The 20,841-nt window shown below is 41.3% G+C and overlaps 2 protein-coding genes across 7 annotated transcripts in view; one reads left to right on the top strand and one right to left on the bottom strand.

The window, feature by feature from the left end:
• The window catches only part of pkd1a (polycystic kidney disease 1a), an 85,344-nt gene extending 74,961 nt beyond the window's left edge, over positions 1–10,383 (top strand). For both annotated transcript variants that reach the window (XM_086296555.1, XM_086296556.1), the window contains exons 53-56: positions 45–335; positions 4,006–4,140; positions 6,638–6,961; positions 7,101–10,383. In XM_086296555.1, coding sequence (XP_086152681.1) covers positions 45–335; positions 4,006–4,140; positions 6,638–6,961; positions 7,101–8,108 — 1,758 coding nt within the window. In that variant the 3' untranslated portion in view covers positions 8,109–10,383. The remainder of the gene's footprint in view (positions 1–44; positions 336–4,005; positions 4,141–6,637; positions 6,962–7,100) is intronic.
• A 655-nt stretch (positions 10,384–11,038) lies between these two features.
• Positions 11,039–20,841, bottom strand: part of tsc2 (TSC complex subunit 2) — a 33,815-nt gene continuing 24,012 nt past the window's right edge. For 4 of the 5 annotated variants that reach the window (XM_086296561.1, XM_086296558.1, XM_086296557.1 and 1 more), the window contains 14 exons: positions 20,092–20,204; positions 19,583–19,825; positions 19,087–19,335; positions 18,340–18,429; positions 15,789–15,943; positions 14,180–14,787; positions 12,556–12,634; positions 12,398–12,484; positions 12,119–12,305; positions 11,876–12,015; positions 11,714–11,792; positions 11,532–11,623; positions 11,351–11,449; positions 11,039–11,259 (listed from right to left, as the gene is read on the bottom strand). In XM_086296561.1, the coding sequence (XP_086152687.1) occupies positions 11,101–11,259; positions 11,351–11,449; positions 11,532–11,623; positions 11,714–11,792; positions 11,876–12,015; positions 12,119–12,305; positions 12,398–12,484; positions 12,556–12,634; positions 14,180–14,787; positions 15,789–15,943; positions 18,340–18,429; positions 19,087–19,335; positions 19,583–19,825; positions 20,092–20,204 (2,380 nt within the window). In that variant the 3' untranslated portion in view covers positions 11,039–11,100. The remainder of the gene's footprint in view (positions 11,260–11,350; positions 11,450–11,531; positions 11,624–11,713; positions 11,793–11,875; positions 12,016–12,118; positions 12,306–12,397; positions 12,485–12,555; positions 12,635–14,179; positions 14,788–15,788; positions 15,944–18,339; positions 18,430–19,086; positions 19,336–19,582; positions 19,826–20,091; positions 20,205–20,841) is intronic. The other variant, XM_086296559.1, reaches the window with a different exon arrangement.

Consider the following 20,841-nt stretch of genomic DNA (forward strand, 5'->3'; position numbering starts at 1 on the left):
TTTCCCTTTAGTATCATTTTTAAAATGGCACTTTGTGGTTCCAGATCATCCTCCTCGCCTTAGTGTTGTATTTCCTCGTTCGGGGCATATTGGGCTTCCTCAGAGAAGGCTATAGGTACCTGCTGTCAGCCTGGAGACTCCTGGGTATCTGTAAACTGTCTCTAGCAGCGTCTGTATTCGGAATACACCTGTGCCGCTGCATAATAGCTAAACAGCAATGGACATCATACCTGAAGCACCCTCGGGATACCTTCACAGATTTCTACCCCCTGGCCAGACAGACTCAGATGTACACCGTCATGTCTGCCTTGCTGTTGTTCATACTGGTACTCAAGGTAAGAAAGAAAGAGAGGAATCCAGGGTAATTTTACAAATATGTTGCATGTTGTTTATGACATTTTTGCTTGTATAACGATCTGGGAATGCGTTGAAGAGGAAAGAAACATTATTCACGTTTTAGAAAACAATTGTAATGATTTTGACTTCTTATTGACAACAAATCCAATCTAAGACCAAAAAGCAGCAATGAAATGAATCTAATATCAATAGGCAAGGCAAGTTTATTTGTATAGCACAATTCAACAACAAGGTGATTCAAAGTGCTTTACAGAGACATTAGAAACAAGAACAAATAAAAAGCATGATTTAAAATTGAATAAAACAAGCAAATAAACTAACTAATTAACAAACAAACAAACAACAGTATATAAAATCAAAACAGTAGATAAAATCAGAACAGTAGATAAAATCAGTAGTTAAATGTAAGTTTTGAAATTTAAGCTTAAAGTGTGGATTTGGTGCTTTATTCAAATGCAGCTGAGAACAGGTGAGTCTTCAACCTGGATTTAAATAAACTGAGTGTTTCAGCTGATCTGAGGCTTTCTGGGAGTTTGTTCCAGATATAAGGAGCATAAAAGCTGAATGCAGCTTCTCCGTGTCTGGTTCTGACTCTGGGAACTGATAAAAGACCGGATCCAGATGACCTGAGGGATCTGGATGGTTCATACTGGGTCAGGAGGTCATTGATGTATTTTGGTCCTAAACCATTCAGAGCTTTATAGACCAGCATCAGAACTTTAAAGTCTATCCTCTGACGGACAGGCAGCCAGTGTAAGGACCTCAGAGCTGGACTGATGTGGTCCACTTTTTTGGTCTTAGTGAGGACTTGAGCAGCAGAGTTCTGAATGAGCTGTAGTTGTCTGACTGATTTTTTAGGTAGACCTGTAAAGATGCTGTTACAGTAATCAAGCCTACTAAAGATGAATGCATGGACTAGTTTTTCCAGGTCCTGTTGAGACATCAGATCTTTTATCCTTGAAATATTCTTGAGGTGATAGTAAGATGATTTTGTTATTGTCTTAATGTGTTTTTCCAGTTTAGGTCTGCATCCATCACTACACCCAAATTTCTCGCCTGGTTTGTGGTTTTTAGATGTATAGATTGAAGTTCTCTGGTGACCTGTAATCGTTTTTCTTTGGCGCCAAAGACTATTACCTCAGTTTTGTTTTTGTTTAGCTGGAGAAAATTGTGGCACAACCAGTCATTGATTTCCTCAATGCATTTACCAAGAGCCTGTACAGGGCCTCGGTCTCCTGGTGACATTGTGATATATATTTGTGTGTCATCTGCATAGCTGTGATAGTTTATTTTGTTGTTGTTTATAATCTGTGCCAGTGGGAGCATGTAAATGTTAAACAGAAGGGGTCCCAAGATGGAACCTTGGGGAACTCCACATGTGATACTTGTCTGCTCAGATGTGAAGTTACCTATTGATACAAAGTATTTCCTGTTTTCTACGTATGTTTTGAACCAGTTTAGTACAGTTCCTGAAAGACCTGTCCAGTTCTCCAGTCGTTTGAGTAATATGTTGTGGTCAACTGTATCAAATGCTGCACTGAGATCCAGTAAAACTAGGACTGACATTTTTCCACTGTCTGTATTCAGACATATGTCATTAAACACTTTGGTCAGAGCGGTTTCAGTGCTGTGGTTCTGTCTAAAACCTGACTGGAAGGCATCATAGCAGTTATTCTGTTTTAAGAAGTAATTGAGCTGTTGAGAAACTGCTTTTTCAATGATCTTACTTAAAAACGGGAGATTTGAGATCGGCCTGTAGTTGTTCATTTGTGTCTTGTCAAGATTGTCCTTTTTCAGTATAGGTTTGATTATTGTCTGTGGAAGCAATTATCACTATCGCTGTAGCGCTCCTTTGTTATCTCTGAAATAATTAAACACAGCATCAGTGTGTCGTTAAGTTGCTCTGGCTGACAGAGTCATTCTCACAGACACAATGCTGCTGTTGTAAATCTTCACTAATCAACTAAGTCTGTGTTAATTCACAGCTAAAATAGTCCCAAACAAGCACACGGTTGATTATTAAAGATGAAGCGATGTTTGCTGAAAGCTGCAGGAAAATAAAGAGCGTATACATTTAACATTTGCGACGTCTTCATTACCAATCGATCTCTGTAACATCAAGGCCATTGTAGGTAAAGTTTTGTTTTTAAATGAGAAAAAACAAAAAGTTCTGCTCATAAAGCTAACCAAAATAAAATAACCTATAATGGAAATACAGGAAATGTCTTAGTGTGTTTTAACCTCTGACAGTTTGTTCAGATTTATCAGCACATGTAACTTAAAGCCTGTTTTATACTCATTTGACAGTAGTGACGTCACAGTCACCGGGACGCACCACGATTTGGTGTCATTTTGGTTTCAGCTCTTATTTTTGTGACGTGGTTTGCCAGAGAGAAGACATTTCATTGACGTGTCAGCAGACATTTTCAGATTATCGAAAGTTTCTGAGAGACTGCAGAGAAGACGGCGTTCCCTCAAGCAGCAGTGGCGAAGCTATAGTGACATCACCACCAATGTGACGACCATAAACTAGGCTTATGAGAAGAACTGATGCTTAGGTTTGAGACTAACAAATGAACCCAGTATTATCCATCTTCTGCTGCTTATTCTTATCAGGGTTGGAGGGGGGTGGAGCCTATCCCAGTGTCATAGGGCATATGGGCCTTGAATTGGCAACAGTCATAGGACAAGAGTTGGAGTACAGCCTGGATAAAAAAAATAAAAATGTATCCAACTCAATTTTTCAATTGTTTTGTGTCAACAATAGTTTAAATAGTCTTTAAATGTATAAATACAGTTCAAAGTGTGTGACAGATAAGATGCCTCACAAAGCGAAATAAGAAGGAACAAAAAGCATAACTAACAATATGCAATAATAAGCATATTCTTTTGCCCTTTTTATTTTTAAAGAGGCAAAACATGAATGTTAAAGTTAAAGTAAACACAACTAAATCAAATCACTTTTTATTGTCACATCACATGTGCAGGTACATTGGTACAGCACATGTGAGTGAAATTCTTGTGTGCGAGCTTCACAAGCAACAGAGTTGTGCAAAATACAATAATGTAAACAAGCAAAATACAAGAATGGCTACATCTGAAACTAATAAATATATGTAAATATATTTATTAGTTTCTGCCCATATATCTAAATGGAAGTAAGCTGAAGCAGTTAAGCTTAATTTTTGTTGTTGCTTTGTGATGGCTGTTTAAATCCATTAATTAGGTTGTTTTTGATTGGCAGTGATCAATGCAGCGGGCCACATTCATAAACACAACATATACACAAAACTGTGCTTAAACCACAAATCAAAGTTTTGCATAAACCCAGAATCTGTATTTTCTTACGGAGCTCAATGTGGAAACACTTCTTACATAACATATTTTATTAGGAAGCTCTTTTTCTCAATATTTTATTAATTTGCTGGTACTTTTGCATTCGCCCTTATTTTGTGAGAAAGGTACGACTGTTTCTACACACATATTATATTACAAACTCAAAATGGCTCCAAACGTGTTTGTGATGGAGAAACATTTGTGTCCTTTGGCTAAATTAGATTTAATTACAAGATAACTTTTTTTTTCCAAACACATATTTTTGCTTTCTGTTTCCCTGCTCTCCCTCTCTCTGTGTCCTTGCTCATGCAGGCGTCCCACCAGTTGCGGTTTCTCCGTGAGTGGGCCGTATTTGGCAGAGCTCTGCGGCGCTCAGTCTGGGAGCTGCTGGGAGTTGCTCTGGCGTTACTGCTGTTGGTGCTGGCTTACTCACACACGGGACACCTGGTCAGTTTCTCTTCTCTGTTCATTCTGTTTTTCTCTGGCTCGGCTTCTCCCCCGCACACACATGTGCGCACACCAAATAAACTGTAAATTCAGTCCACATTGTCTCAGCACATAACCTTGTCAAAGTGTGTCCACCCACGAGGTTGTTCAGTTTACTTGTTTTTGGTCTGTTCACTTTCATTGTCATGGCTACAGTTCACTTTCTTTAGAGAATATCAAATAAACCTGCTCTTTTGCACAGATTGCATAATACAGCTTTGCTCTTATTGTTACACCATGAAAGCATCTGTGCTTCCTTGCTGCCAAACAGCTTTACTGAACGAGAACATTATGACAATAGCATTTATTCAATATTTGAATCATTTATTCAAACCAGCACGGAATAAATAATGACCTGCAGAATGTCTCTGCTGTGTAAATGGCATCGCTTCATCCAACAGACTTTTAACTGTTCTTTATTTAGACATTATGTTCCCTTCAATTCTTTTTTTTAGAGAGCCCTTCAGAACTGGAGTATAATTGTGTTTCATGACATTTCCAGATGATAGAAGAGTAAGATGATTAATAATATTTAAGAAAAGAGCCAAAAACTGCCAAACTATTAAGCTCTTTTGTGGAGCACAGCTATACAAATTAACATCATTTACACTCTTGCCAAACAAACTTGCAACTACTGATGAAGTCTGTCAACATCTGTTAAATGCTTTGAACTTCACAGTTTAACGGTCTCTGGCCACATTCCTACTAGGTGTGCCAGTAGTTTTACATCAACCAGCAATCACTGCTTTGGCAGGTGAGAAGAGGGCCACAGCAATACAAATAGACTAAGACAGTTCACAACAAGCCATCCAAGAGTATTTGTGTAATTACTCATGCTGCTAGAAGCATGGACTGTATATAAAAGATCGATTAGCTTAAGGGTCTGAAAAGTGAAGCCACTGCAGAAGTACCGTATGCCTACATTCTTCTTAATGAAGTCTGTGTTAAAATAACCGTTTGGCTCAAAAATGTGGTTGGATGCCATGGCATGACTGTTGCGGCTCCTCCAACCTATGGCCGCGGCAGGCTAAACATGAGGACACAGATGACGCGCAACAACAAACGCATAAAATACACTTCTGTACCATTTGCTCCTTTTATTCCACATGCAACTGTCCAATATATAAATCAGCACATGGGATTAACTATTAGACAAATGCACAGATTGCACAAACAAATAACTGTACTAATTACAATGCCAACTTACAATTTGGCCTATGGCATCAATTAGTGCACAAATATACAAAAACCATCAAGTTACAGTCAAAATACATCAAAATCATTCAAGCTGCGCTCAACAGAAAGTTTTGCCTCATGCTCACCCAACCTTTCTGCTCATCAACATCAGGTGCCGTGAACAGGTGAGTGCAACCACATTTATCATCTACCACACCCATGAGACACGCCCCACACCCGTGCACCAATACAGTGAGTCCATTTAAACCAACCCACTTAGTCAAAAAGGAACAACTCATATGGCTCCTACAATGACCATAGTTATTGAAAAGGTGTGCAGTTATCTTGCACTCTTGTTGCTTTTGAAAGAGTGACTTTGGGTACAGACCAGATCTGCGACCACTCACAGTTGGGTTCACAGGGCCTTTGGTGTGTCAAGACTGTGTTAAAACAGCAGTAAGATGGAGTTGGTTTGCTATCAGTTTGTGTTTGATTGAGGTCATAAAATTTACATGGAATCTGTTTGTGATGATGTGGCAGTTCACTGAATAGTACAAATCTGCCCAAAAAAAAAATCACTGGCTGCCTTCTTCCACCCCTGGAGGCCATTGCCAGCTCCTCCTGCCCATGGGCCATCACAGGTGACCCCTTGCATCCCATCCGCTGAGGTCAATCAGGTGCCAGACCTCCAGATTCACAACCAGCTTCTTCCCCTGGGCCATTCAGACACACACGTGCACACACCCACCCTACCAATCTGAGCCATAGTCCGAGTAACCCTTATCACTCAGACACGGCCTCTATTTACATCAAGTCGTTTGCACTACTTCTAAGCACTTTGCAACCCCTCCTCTATTGTGTGCCTTGCTCTTGTTTAGTATATATTTCTCCTGTTTGTTATTTGTTCCTGCCATCTTACTATTTCAGTTTTATTCTTGCACAACTAGTGTGGAGCACCCACAATTTCATTGTACATGTGACAATAAAGGGCTATTCTATTCTATTGTCATCTCAAATTCATATTGAATATTTACATTCAGAATCAGACAGAACCTCATAGATTTGAAATAAAAATTTTATATAGGGATATAACCGAAATACAACCAGCTGGTAACCGGTTGGTTTGAGTTCCCTATTCCAAAAAGATGCATTGCCTACCACTCATCATGTGCCCATCACATGATCAGTAGCTTTTCCTCATACTGCATCAGTAATGTTTACATTTATTATTTTTCAAATATTGTCTTAGAATTGATAAAAAGGAAACTTTTTTCCATTCCAGCTCTTCCACTCTGTGTTGGACGGCTACAGCAATGTGATCTCAGCCAGTCTGTCCTTACTGGGTTCCGGTTGGTGTGGCTTGTTGTCATGGCGTCCTGCCTGGATAATTACTGGTCCCAGCACTTTCTCTGCACTGCTGTTCCACATAAGCTTTGCTATATTTCGCCTGGTGTTGCTGTGGTTGGTCACTTCTGTTTTACTGAGGAACTACCGGCGTGCACGGGCAGAACTATACCGCCCAGCAGTGGATCTGCAAGACTACGAGATGGTCGAACTGTTCCTCAGAAGACTCAAAATGTGGATGGGACTCAGTCGGGCCAAAGAGGTACAAATTCTAATTCATATCTGTTAAGGACAATTTTTGTTGCTTTATTTATAGATTAACTTTTTCCATATATACTATTGGAACAAAACAAAATCTGAATGCTTTACCCAAAATCGTATCCTGTGTTTTTTCTCCTTAGTTTCGCCACAAAGTGCGTTTCGAAGGTATGGAGCTCCCACCGTCCCGTTCATCCTCGACCAGCGACTGCAAGTCCCTGTGCTTGCCTCCTCTGGACAGTCCAGACTCCCCACCTACCCCAGACAGTGTTGATGCTGGCTCTGAGGCCTCGTGGCGTCCAGCGTCTTCCAGCCCCTGCAGCCTCACAGAAGCCCCGGGTATCGGCCTGGGACTTGGCTTGGGGCTTGGATTGGGCCTTGGCCCAGGAGTGGTGGTGGGAGGTAACAGCTGGAGAGAGAGAGCAGAGACGGAAGCTTCTCTGAGGAGACTCCTCCCCACCCTGGATGCTCTGCTGCAACAGCTTGACCGTGTCACTGTGACGACAGAGGATCTGTACCACATTGAGTGTAAACTGGAGCGAGCCCAAAGGAAAAGGAGGCGTAGAGGGAGGGAGAGAGATGATGGAGTTAAGGGATGTAGGAGCGAAGGGGGACAGAGAGGGGAAGGGGAAGCCTGGAAAGAACAAAAGCGTGGCAAGGAAAAGAACAAAGGGAGCAGGAAGGGGAAAAAGGTAGATAAAAGTGAACTTCCAAAAGAATGTGGGAGCAGTGCTGCCATCCCCAAAAAGACTCCTGTAGCTACACCCGTTCCCTTTTTGAAGCCCCGACCCTCCTCTGCTTCCACAAACCCCCCTGTTCCCCAGTTGTCTGCCAAACCTTCAATCAGTGTGCCTCCACCCACACCAGTCACAGATAAGTCCTCCGATTCTTCCTCTCTCCCCCTGTCATCAGCAAACACATCATCTTCCCATGTCCCGCCACCAAAAACACCTACAGCTCTTCCATCCACCCGTGCACCCACCCCTTCCCTGCCATCTACGCCCATTACACGCAACTGGGATCTTCCTGCAGAGAGAGAGACCCTCCCTTCCTCAAGCCTGTTCAACCACCCAGCTCACACAACCACGATCCCTACACGCAAACGGAAACGCAAACCCCCATCCCTCAAAAACAAAGTGCACCCAACTTAGATAAATATGAGCAGATCGAATGAAAGAAGTGAAAGGTGGAGAAAAAGGATGTGCACTTAAAATGATGGGTTAAGGACGAGAGGAGGCGCTCATGGGCAGCAGGTTTTGTCTTCAGATGCCACTCTCTAAACCCAAGGAAAGGACAGAAACTAATAGATGTGAAAGTACAAGGATGAGCTACAGGAAAGAATCAAGAAGGATCAAACAAGGAGTTTGGGGTACTGAAAGACAAAAAGAGCAATAAAATAAGACTTTGCAGGTTTATAAGCAGTGATCCGTCTCAATCCCGACTCAGTTCTCAAGGTGCAGGTCACCAGATGCTAGCTGAGCTGGTTAAGGGGACATAAAGTCAGCAGTGAAACCAAGAAGTTCCTTTCATTGTTTTCCCCGGACCAAAACTGCCCCCTGATCCCATGTGACCCTGGAGGTTACCTGGGGTCGTTGACAGGAGCGCAGAAAAGTGCTCACCATAAGACTCAATGAACTGAAAGCATTCTATGCAATCAGACTTTTGTGTATCTCAGAAAGAACGTGTGATTTCTCAATTATGTTACCTGTCTACATACTGTTACGTTTTCTATTTTTGGTCACCATGGGTACCTGTGGCCTGTCCCAAATTTGCATGCAGGCGCACACAGATATACGCACATGCAGGTGTACACATGTGTAGAAATAACACTGTAGACAACATATCAGCAAATAGGAACGTGTGGTACACTTCAGCCCACTGGGTTACAGGTGAAAACACACACACACATACATGCATGCACGCACACACACACACAGACATAATGCTGTTGGGATTCCAGCAGCCAGTTATTCAGGGCGCAAATATATCCCTCCTCTCCAGAGATGATTGGAGAGACTGAAGATAAGAGAGATGAAGTCAGAGGAGCCAATGACAAGGAGGTGTAGCAAGTGAAAAGCAAGGTTAGTGTGAAGAAAATGATACTGAACAGATAAGTCTAATTGTAGACAAGGAAACAGACAATACTGAGCATTTACACATGTTCTCCCATTATAAAGCTATAATGACTCCCAGTCTGATTATCTTTCCTAATTGTTTATTTTTTGTTGTGTTTTGTTCCATATGGAAGCAATTTAAAAGCACTTTTGTTCTGAAGTATTGTTTTGTTTTTGTAATGAGGTGTGGTTTAAATAATAAGCTTGGTATCCAAACCAATAGAGAAAGCTTCACTCATACTGTATCTTAATTATAAACATTGCCAAAGCTTTTGTATCATTTATGCATCCTGGGATTTTAACCACACCAGTTAAATAATTCATTCATTCTTGTACTTGCACTTTATTCTTTAATGGAGCTGATATCAAACCCCATATTTAACTCTCATGTGTCAAGTCATGCCTTTACAGCAACATTATAGAAACGTCCTAGTAAGTATTATCAAAGTAATCAAGCAGTAGCTTGCAGTTGTTTGTACTTTTGTTTGCTCTTTGTGGTGATGATGTTTTTGCCTTATTTTGTTCAACATGCGCACTTCTTGTGTCCAGCGGGCAGATCTCAGGGAACCCAACCTTTTCTTAAAACCTGTAAGGAAGTCCAGGAAAAACAAAAGCTGATATGTAGAAGTTAAACTATGCAACTATGGTCAACATGACCCCTGCTCCCTCCCTCCCTTTTCTCAGCAAGGCTATAGAAGTTGTATATCATCGAATTTGCCTTGGATTTAATTAAAATATATAACGTTAAAAAGGTACTTATAGCCATGTCAGTTTAATTTAGCCTACATCTTTTCCCCTCTGTTTTCATACAAAACACCACGGTTAAAGAGCATAAAACAAACTTACAGGTGCTCTTAAAAAGAAATTAAAAAGGGAACTTTTCTTCTTCTGTGCGTGTACATTTCTGTATATATTAGCGCTTTGTGATGTATATTTTTGCTTTTCATGATCAGTCATTTTTGTGCTGCAGCAACGTACACATAGGTCGAGCACTGGTGTTGCAAACTTCAGAGTTTTATGTTCCACTGGTGTAATCAAAGTACTACAGCCAAAGCTTCTAATCAGTTTACTCTTTGACGGCGAATAGAAAACCCCAAACAGCACAGCAGTCGGCAGTTCCCACCTCCACCAGCATTATATTCCTGCTCTGCGTGTAACAGTTTAGTGCCAAAGCTCACCGTTGTCTTCTGTTGTAAAATGCATTTTGTTTAAAGCAGCGTTAAAGATTTGTCTGTATGCTCTTGTTTGTATTTTGCAGTTGTCGCACTTCTTATGCTTTTGCACTTGACAAAGTCAAATAAAGAATTTGACAGCTGAACTTCTTGCAAAATGAAAAAAAAAATTTTTAAAATGTCAAATGCTAGCTTAAGTACTTGGTTTCCACCCTGTAGGTAATGCAGTACGTTCAGATTTGCTGATAAATTAGCCGCAATGTTTGGTACTTGTCGATGCCAATCCTATAGTCAGTGTGTAGGTTGAAAAGTTGAAGAGAAAAAAAAAAAGTTTCTTATTTACAAATCCAGGAGTTACATAAACAACAGTAACAGTTTATCATGTTTATAGTGTCTAAAATTCACTCTGTCTCTGGCCTTCACTAACTCCTGGGAAAATTTTCTGGAACAAATTTCTCCCTTTGTCTTTTGTGTACGAAGGATTTTTCTGTTCTCACTAAAAACAGCTCCCCGCTGTTGCTGAAAACAGCTCCCTTAGAGAAGTGAGACTGACCCAAAGCAGTAGAACAGCTGGACAGTCATCTAAACAATGGGCAGAAACTCACTACAGGGTACTCCAACGCTGAGGGGGGACAGCTGATTCATGAGTAAACTCTTTTACATTACCATTAGGTATATTGTTAGAAAAATAATTATACCTGCTTTGACTCAGACTTAAGAATGCTCAAAGGTGCATTTGGGCTTTCATTCCTTCTTTGTGGATCAAAAATGAGCACAATGCCACTTTAAGTTTTTAGTTTGTTTTATTCACTTCATATACTTTTGTCTCGTCTTTTGTTTAATTTCTCGACAAGAAATTAAACAAAATCTGTGAAATCGTCTACAGTGGACACCAGTCGTTTTCGTTGTCCGGTGGCTTCCACATTTGTTGGAGCACTGCTCTGTGACAAAGGTTTGCTCTGCCCTTGGGTCAGTGAAATCCCGGGAGTTGAGCGAGACTGGATGGCTTCTTGAGCCTAAGTTATAGCAATGAGGTAAAACGGGTTGAAATTAGAGAAATTAAGTGCAAGTAGTGGTGATGAGGAAGACTTTGTATGTTGGTCTTACCCTGGTCCTGATCCTCTTGATGTGTCGTAACCTTGCTAGCCACTTAGAGGCGTATGCGTCAGAGGGGTTAGCTCTGTACTGGTGCACCAAAGAGGCCATCTGAGGAGAGAGAGACGAGTCGAGAATGTGTGTCACCTCTGCAAAGTGTGTTTGACTAGATGTAAGAAGATAAAAGACTTACATTTGCATGCAGAGCCATCTGCCTGACTAACAGGGGAAGGTTTCGATCTGAAACAATTTTTGCCACCGTTGTGTCTACTAATCCCTCGAGGTCTGAAAGAGGGTATATAGAAGAACTCATTAAAGCTAAACAAAGCTGACAAAAATGAAGAACAGGATCCGAAAAAGAAGTGATTAGCTCACCTTTGCGGCACTGGAGGGTAACGAGGTTACATTCATAATCCAGTGGTTTTATAATGACTTCGACAAAATTAAACTGACCCTAAAGGAAGGGAAAATGGCCATTAAAGGACAGAATATCAACAGCAAATTTCAGATTCTTTTACTGTGCTCGTGTGTGTCTACCTTAATTGTGCCCAGTTTGTACTCCTCTCCAGAGTCATTGTACACCACCATGACAAAATCGTTGCCAATGTGTCGCTTTTTGTTGCAGCAACCCTTGTCGCTCTCCCTGTTTGGCATCAGTGTGGCTATGTGAAAGATAGCTGCAGGGACACAATTTCATTTATAATATGCAAATTACAGACTGGCTGTAAAGAAAAAATAAATATATACTGTATGTGTGTTTTTCCTGACACACACACACACCCTGCATGATGTCGTCATGCCAGCAGTAGGTGAACTCTCCATCATCTCCATACTGGTCAAGCCCTCCAAGAAAAATCTGGTCTGGATCGCAGTCTTTCAGATGGATTAATTTGCCAAGACCTGTGAGGAAAGAGGCGTAGCGGTTCGAACCGTACTCGTTCGACAAGATGGCGACTTCATTGTTAACCTAAAGAAAGTGAAGAGGATCAAGACATTAAGCCAGAAAATATAGAAATTATACGGCAGTGATTAGCAAAACTACAGTCAGCACATCCTCACCTGACCAGCTCCTACAAACACCACCCCAATTTTATGGGTGTCATAAGGGGGCATTTGGTCCAGAACCTTTACTGCACGGTCAATCACCTACGACAGAAAACACAATGTAAACCACGCCGTATGATCCAGAAGAAGGTGTAGGAGAGAATTCAGGTTACCTGAGTTTTGGGCAGCAGAAGTGGCTTGTTGGCTTCATTCCCAAAGAAAGGAGAGTGGTAGAGCTGCAGAAACACAAAGCTAGAAGATATAAGAAGAAAGAAAGTCAGTTTAGACACATGGATATGTAAATTAAAGGCAATCTACTTTCATTGAACCTCATGTTTACTGGTCAACAGAACCTGGACTACAAACACAATTTAAGGAACCAAATAAAAGCAACACAGCTTCTGGTACCAAATATCTTGTTTCCATGCCAAGAGATATCTAGACATTTCTATTCAAACATCTGTTTATATGGATGAGGTTGCAGAACAATTTCAAAATAATGGTCCTCGGCATAAAATACCAAAGACTTTGTGCACAGAGGTTTCTCCAGATTTTCAGAATTTGTGATATTATAGATATCCAAAGGACAAGGAAGAAAGTCCACATTGGATGCCCGTGATCTTCAGGCCCTACAGGTGGCACTGAAATAAAAACAGGTGTGATTATGTCATGGAAATCATTGCATGGGCCCAGGAACACTTCCAGAAATCACTGTGAATACAGTGCCTTCCACAAAGAAGAAACCACATGTGTACATGGTCCAAAAACACCGCAATCTTTTCTGGGCCAAAGCTTATTTAAAATGGGTTGAGGCAAAGGGGAAAACTGTTCTGTGGTCAGACAAATGGAAATTTGAAATTCTTTTTGGAAAATGTGGACAAGGCATCATCCAGACTAAAGAGAAGGACCATCCGGCTTGTTAGCAGCACTCACGTAATATCTGATTAGGGTATTGGTGGTGCATTAATGTGTATGTAATTAGGAGTGTGAACATCTGGAAAGGGACCGTCAATGCTGAAAGGTATACACACAGGTTTCAGCCTTTTTCCAGAGAAGGCCTTGAATATTTTAGCTAGACAATAAGAAACCCTATACTGAATCAATTAAAAAGCATGGCTTCATAGTACAAGAGTCCAGATGCTGAACTGGCCTGCAGTCCACATCTTTTGCCAACTGAAAACATTTTGGTGCATCAAAAAAGAGCAGCTAAAATCCTCAGAAAAGAATGGGAAGTCCGGATCCCTGACCTTTACAGACTTTTGTTAAAAAACAAAAACAAAGGGGGGGTGGGGTTGGCGGGGGGGTGCTGTACAGTGATAAACATGGCCTTGTCCAAACTTTGAGGCCTGTTGTTGCCATAAAATTCGAAATGACAGTTTAAACATTTGACATGCTTTCTGTTCTAAATAAAATATGGGTTAATGAGATTTTGAAATCCTTAAATTTTTTTGTATTTATATTTTAAACAGTGTCCCAAATTATTCGGAGCTGGGGTTGGAAATACACCTCTATGCACGGCCTCTGTTCTTAGAAGGTATTCATAACTATTTCCAAATGCTGCATTGCAGTTTCTGTCCACGTTCTGATTTTTCATCACCTTAAAAAATTTTTTATTTAAAAACACAGTTGCAGCACATAATTTAAAAAAAAAATAAAAATTTGCTCACTAACAGGGTGACACTTTTGATCTTGCAAGTCAAAATGAGCTTACTGACTTTACTTGATACATTGCATCATTAATTTAGCAGAAACACATCACAGAAGCTGCAGCAGTTTCTTGTATCAATCGTGTAATACCTGGGGCTCAGTCCAGAGATTTTCTCAGTGTTGCTGGGACCAGGTCGACTGTGGTAAGCGTCCCTCTCCGCCCGCCTCTCCCTCCTGGAGGAGGGGGCTGAGACTGAGATTGTGTGACCTCTGGGCCGGTGGCCTCCACTGGGGGAGATGGGTGCAGATTGTACTGGTGCTGGTGGAAAAGACAACCTCATCCCCGCTCCTCCACTCTGAGATGACGATACAGCTTGGCCTTCACCTGCTGGGCTTGGACCTCCCGCTACATTAGTGTCCACTCCAGTGTTTCCCTCTACCTTTTCTTTCGCAAACTGGGGCTGCTGGGGTTGAGGCATGCCGTCTGAGGGTGCTCTAGGCCGTGACGTGTCAACCATCGCACTTTCTGACTCCATAGCAGCCTTGGCAAAAGCTTCAGGTAATGTCTGGAGCTCAGGAGAGGAGCTGGACTTGTTGAGTCCATGACCCTGGGACTGAGTGTGTGTCTGGAAGGGAAGGTCAGGCCCCTGGCTTCCTGGAGTGGATGGTCCAAAAGGGGGCTGATCGATTGGAATTGCTCCCTCACTTACTTCTTCCAGGGTTGACTTTTCATCATCCTGACTTGAGGTGGAGGAGGACTGAAAGTGAGAACAAAAGCTGTTTATTTAAAGTACTGCAATGAAAGTATGCAAGTTTTAACCACAGACCCCACTGTGACATCACCCACCAGTTTAACTCCTGATTAGCATTTACAAAGAGGGAGGGTGTGAGCTAAATAGCCATGTAACGGTAAATGGACTGGTTCTTATATAGCGCTTTTCTACTCTGTCTGAGCACTCAAAGCGCTTTATACAACTAATTCATTCACCCAATCACACCCATTCACACAAGCACTTCTAAGCTTAAGTATCTAACATTCATACACATTCACACTCCGATGGATGCATCAGAGAGCAACATGGGGTTAGTATCTTGCCCAAGGATATTTGGCATGCAGACTGGAGCAGCCTGGGATCGAACCACCAACCTTCTGGTTAGTGGCTGATCTGCTCTGCCACCTGAGCTACAACAACCATGTCAATCACATATTAGCCATACCCTAACTCATCTCTTTGTCATCTTTTTGACATTAAATGAGACACAAAATTCCTCCTTGAAATAATCTGGAAAATGAAGGTCATGCTGTTTTGAATCATTAAACATTGAAGACCTTTCTGAGGTCACAGAAGTGAGCAGTAGGATGACACAATCAGACTTCCTTTTGCAACAAGAACCTGCAAGCTGTTTCCATCTTTTATATACATATATATATATACAGGTTTTAACTATGGTTTTAACATGCTGCCAAAGCACAGCATGGGTTGTTAAAGGCGCTGCTAAGTGAGTCATCAGAAGCTGCACTCCACTTGGCTGCTACCCATTACAGCAGTGGCAAAGGAAAGCCACTTAAAAAGAAAAGCTGACAGTTTATAATCAAATAGCACAGGTGACGCAAATGATGGAATAAACAGCCTTGAGGTGCAGGCACTGACAGTAAAGCCACAACAAGTGTTTTAATGGATGTGCACATGGTGATTTGTTTAATGCTGCACAAGACATCATTAAGTCTGCGTGTGTGGTTTGGTGAACATGGTCCTACCCTGCTGAGTGTTTCAGGAGGAGTCTTTGTAAACTTATCAGCAGCTATGAAGATTGGATCAGACAACATTGGCTCAAACTCTGCACTCCCCAGCCATTCAGGCGGCGTGTTTGCTGTAGCAATTCCTGATCCCTCCTCCAGCACCACGACAGAGTCTACAGGAGGATACAGCCACAACCATGTGGGTTATAAGTCAATGCAGGTATATGAAAGCAATGCACGCACACAGACACACAAATCACAGTCTTGTCCACTGTTAGTCACACAATCAGAGATACACAAATATGCAGGTGGTAAGACTAAAGATTTTATCAGCTGTCAGTAGTAATCATGACAACAACACCTCACAAACATTCTCTCTAAAATCTCAATTCAGGTTAAACACACAATAATTCAAATAAGTCATTGTAACAGAATCATATACATCTTCTCAGGCAAAAAAAAAGAAACAAAGCCGTGTGGCAAGATCATGACCTACAGTGACATCAACATAAAATCACTGAGATCAGAGGCAGATTTATCAGTGCGGCAGGCAGCATCACTAGTTCGTTTACTCATTTTCTATCAAGTTGCATGCATCGTTTTGGCTGCTGGTTATCTCATCCCAAACGCACGGCAGCTACTGCAACAGCAGCCCAGACCAGTCTTGCATCTCCCAAACAACACATTCAAAGAAGAAGAGAAACACAATCACAAGCAGGCACATTTGATTTTTTAAGACCCCCAAACTGCAGCTCAGAAAAAGTCTTCATCACCCTACTGGTTAACCAGTAAAGCAAGGAAGTGCATCATGTTGCTTAGATGAGGTCTGGGCTTTTCTGTTGACAACATCAGAGGGTCAGAGGTTAAAGGTCAAAACCTGGGAGTATATTTCAGAAACAGAAGGGTTAGAAAACTTATTCAGGAAGAAAAAAATATAATGCAGAAGATGTCCAAAAAAACAACAACAAAAAAACAAAAAACTGAATCATGATTCATCTTTAGGTGTCATTTGGCTGACTGATTCCAGCGCAGACATGTTTTCATTAGCAGTAAGAGAAACCCCCGCCCCGTGTTAATAGAAGACTAACGGTAAAGCAGAAATGCTGAGTATCTATACTTGCACAATCTTTAAGGAAGCAACAGCAGTTCTTTCGCATAACACAATGTGATTGGTGTGCTTGAGAATCCATGGAAAATGATGGTCCTCCCCATTATTTCTTAAAATTAAATGGAGACCTTTTGGAAAACACTGGAATTTTCTTGTCTAAACTTAGATGAGAAAACCAATTTCACTCTCATATCTGTTAAATGCGAAAACTACTGCCAAAAGCTTTATACCGCAGCATTTTTAAAAAAAAAAAAAGGAAGACTTTATTAGTTGTCTCACAACTTCACAGTAATGACTTTCAGAAGAAAAAAAACTGTACAACTGTCAATTGTTAAATATGAGAGCAACAACTCAAAGTTGCTCAACAACACAGGTGTTGTGTGACAAAAGCCTATTTCCTAGGAATCCCCAAAAGACTGGATTTTCCTGAAGATAGCAAAAGAAAACCGTCACCAGTTGAGGGCATCTTTCAATTTCATTTTTACATAGAGACAGGCTAAATAAATAAATAAATAAATAAATAGAGAACTGGGAGAAAAGAATACCAAGTTCTGAAAATGTTACAGTGAATTTATTTCAGTTAGTGGTTGTATTTTTTTTATAGAAAGTAGTTGTAGGGGGGAAATATTTCTGGGTTGGAAAATTGTCCAAAAATACTCTAGTCACTGTGTTAGCATGAGTAATGCAAAGAAAAACGTCACTTTGCATTTGGTAAACACAAGGCATTGTGTTTAACAGGCATGTTATAGTTTCCACGAGTGCACTCTAAGGTTGTGAGACAAATTCATCACTGGCGTGAGGCTCTGCGTGGATATTCTGCCAGTAATTTTGTAACTGTTCGGACTCATCTGGACACACAAAACTACAATGGACTAACTACACACACACTCTTACAGGGGACTGTAAGCTGATGAATATAATAACAGTGACTATTCGTTTGTGGTGTCTGCTGCAGTCTCCGTCTGCAGCAGAGTACAGTTGCTGCTTAAATTGCTCTAACACTACAAAAAGAGCAGAAACTATGCAGCCATCCTGCAAGTATGGATGCTCAATTGCATCCATAAGGTCCGCATCATCAGGGCGTATAAACACGGCCCAATTTAACTGATTAAAGAAAATTCTGACACTTAATTTCCATAAAGCCACAAAAAAATAATTGTTTTACATTTCAGCTTTTGTAATGATCTAATATCTTCACTCTGCATAGCTCCAATGCTTCTGGTCTTAAAAGCAGGATCAACAGCATTCCCTTCTTTTTGCTAGCAGTCGCCTCACTAGAAACAATAGACAGATATGAGATTGGTATGAAGCTTCTCATCTAACTCAAATGAATCAGGGAATATAATTAAAGAAAGTGCTTGCAGACTGCTGTGTTGTGCAAGTGAGAAGAAATATACTGCACCAGGAGTTTTTTGGAGGGGGGGTAGATAGATGTGGGGTCACACACGTGGTGGACGGTACCTGCCCAGGAAATGCTCCTGTGCAACCTGCCAGGGGCTGGTGGGCCTGGGGGGGCAGTGCCCATACCCAGAGAGCAGAGAGAGCCACCCACTGCAGGCGAAGTGCCAGAGGACAGGTCAGTGGCACATGAAGCCACATAACACACCGCAGCCAATCACAAACCAGCATGGGTGATGAGGATGAAGAAACATGTAAAGAAACCAATCAGAACAAGGGAGGAAATCTTAAGTGCAGTTAAAAATAAAATGAAAAGAAGGATGAAAGAAAGAATGGGGGGGGGGGGGGGGGGGGGGGGGCGCTGATGTCCTGAAGAAACTTGAAATGGATCCCCAAAACAAATAAGATGACTAAAATAACAGCTCACTGAAACAGAGGCACCTGCAACAAAAAGAACATGTGATTTAAGGCAGTGATATCTGACAATCAATAACCTGAATGAATCCCAGCTGGGCTACTGAACACCTTCAGGCTCAAATCCAGCACTTACAGGCAATTTAGCATTTCACTTAGTCCATTAAAAGGGTATCAAGGACATGCAGTCACGCAGATAGAAGGGTTGCATTCATGCATAACATTACATCATACTGTAGCTTCCTAATCTGGATATGCTGTTTTTAATTTCATTGATAACAGCAGGATCCAAATTTTCCGGGACCAATAACTCATCAGCACTTATACAACACAAGAAAAACGTCACAAACTTTCTGATATTTCTTGCTTTCTATGCCCAGACAAACCATTTCTCACCTGTGTTGGAGCGCTGAATCAGGTTTGCCTTTCCTCCAACACTGCTGTGTGTTTGGGTTAGGGGCTCAGAGACAGGAGCTGGAGCAGGGACAGCTGTGCTAGCAGGAGCACTGGCTGTCTGAGTGGGAGGTTCCTTCACTCCCTCCATTGCCATCAGAACACTGGAGAGCTCTTGCAGCGGCATGTTGCCAAGCTCAGATGAGAAAGGGCTAGGTGGGTTCTCCAAACACATTAGCCAGCTTGTGTTACCTGTGACGACAGTATTAGAGCCCAGCACAGAAAGCAAGAGTGTCAGGGAGCACATAACACAAACAGCAGAAAGTATCTTTAAAATGAATGCCTATCATTTACCAAAGCGCACTGAAAGGTATGTGGATGATTCTTTTTTTTTTTTTTTTGTTCCCCAACAGTCACCTTCTGACAATACTCGCATAATAACGAAACACAGAAAGTTTCTACAATAACTGTAGAGGGGACATTCTTAATGGTGACATACCTGACGGTCTGCGTATGAAGATCTCTGCCCAGCCTTGTGTGAGCATTGGGGCAAATTCAGCCAAGGTGGGGTTGTCTTTCAGAGTAGGAGGCACAGATGGAGTGGCAGAGGTGGAAGAGGATGGACCTAAACTATCCAGAGCAGGACCAGAGGAGGGAGAGAGTGGAGCAGTCAACTCACCCTCAGAGGGAGACACCAGAGGACTGAGACTCTGAGCTGGACCGGCACGTAGAGCATGACCACCTGTAAGTCAAAGCCAGATTTCTTTATTGTAAAGTCAGACAATCAGAGAAAGCACAACAACATTATTACTTCCCAAGACTCCTACATTGAAGACTGTAAGTCAAAGAAAGCAACAGCATGGTAACATAGAAATAACTTTTAGAACTGAAATATAGACAGCAACGTATCATTTTTCTACAAAAGCAGTGTTACCTTCCTAGCAACAGCAAAAAAAAAAAAAAAAAGAAAATTTAAAAAAATTACATATTTGTTTTTTTTATTTCTACCTGACATGGAGCGAACTCGTATGCGTGCAGCTCTGTTGTGCTGCTGGCTTGACTGTGACTCCAATTTGGCTGGAGCCTCTTTGGTCATTCGGGTGTGTAGTGATGGGTCTGACCTGCGGGAACAGGAGAGCAACATTATTGCTAACAATCCAAAGTGGTTGCAGGCATGCTAGCTGCTCTGTGACCAGTGTTGGTCACGTTACTTGAAAAAAGTAATCAGTAACTAATTACTGATTACTTCCCCAAAAAGTAATCCGTTACTTTACTGATTACTTATTTTCAAAAGTAATTAATTACTTTTAAAAACACCATTTACAACCTGAATAGGTGATAAAGCGATAGATCTTTCAGCCCAATTCTACTTTTTCTGCATAATCCTTCATACAAAATGTAATCAAATGGAAAATTCTCTTTTTAAAACTTGTTTTATTAGTTTTAATCTTTTAACTTTATGCATCAAGCAAAAACTTAATTATATGCAACATTCTCTGACTGGAAGAAATTTGTTTAACATTTAAACCAATTTTCTGCACATTCCAGCACATAAAATAAAATAGTTTTTTGTGTTTACACTCAGTCTTACAAATAGATGCAAGTAAAACACAGCAGAAAATAAATAAAATCAAAGACTAGCGGTCCTGTTGCTCCATTTTCTCTATTATCCGCGAGTTTCTCTGCGTTTCCCATTACGTCGTTGCGCACTCGATGCTTGCTTGGAAGTTTAGGGGGTTTTTTTCGCTGTAAAAAGAA

The sequence above is a fragment of the Aulonocara sp. 'chitande type north' Nkhata Bay genome, linkage group LG6, assembly GCF_057382095.1.
Source record: "Aulonocara sp. 'chitande type north' Nkhata Bay isolate Kocher_YH1m ecotype deep benthic linkage group LG6, A_spYH_male_GT1.1, whole genome shotgun sequence".
NCBI classification, from domain to species: domain Eukaryota; kingdom Metazoa; phylum Chordata; class Actinopteri; order Cichliformes; family Cichlidae; genus Aulonocara; species Aulonocara sp. 'chitande type north' Nkhata Bay.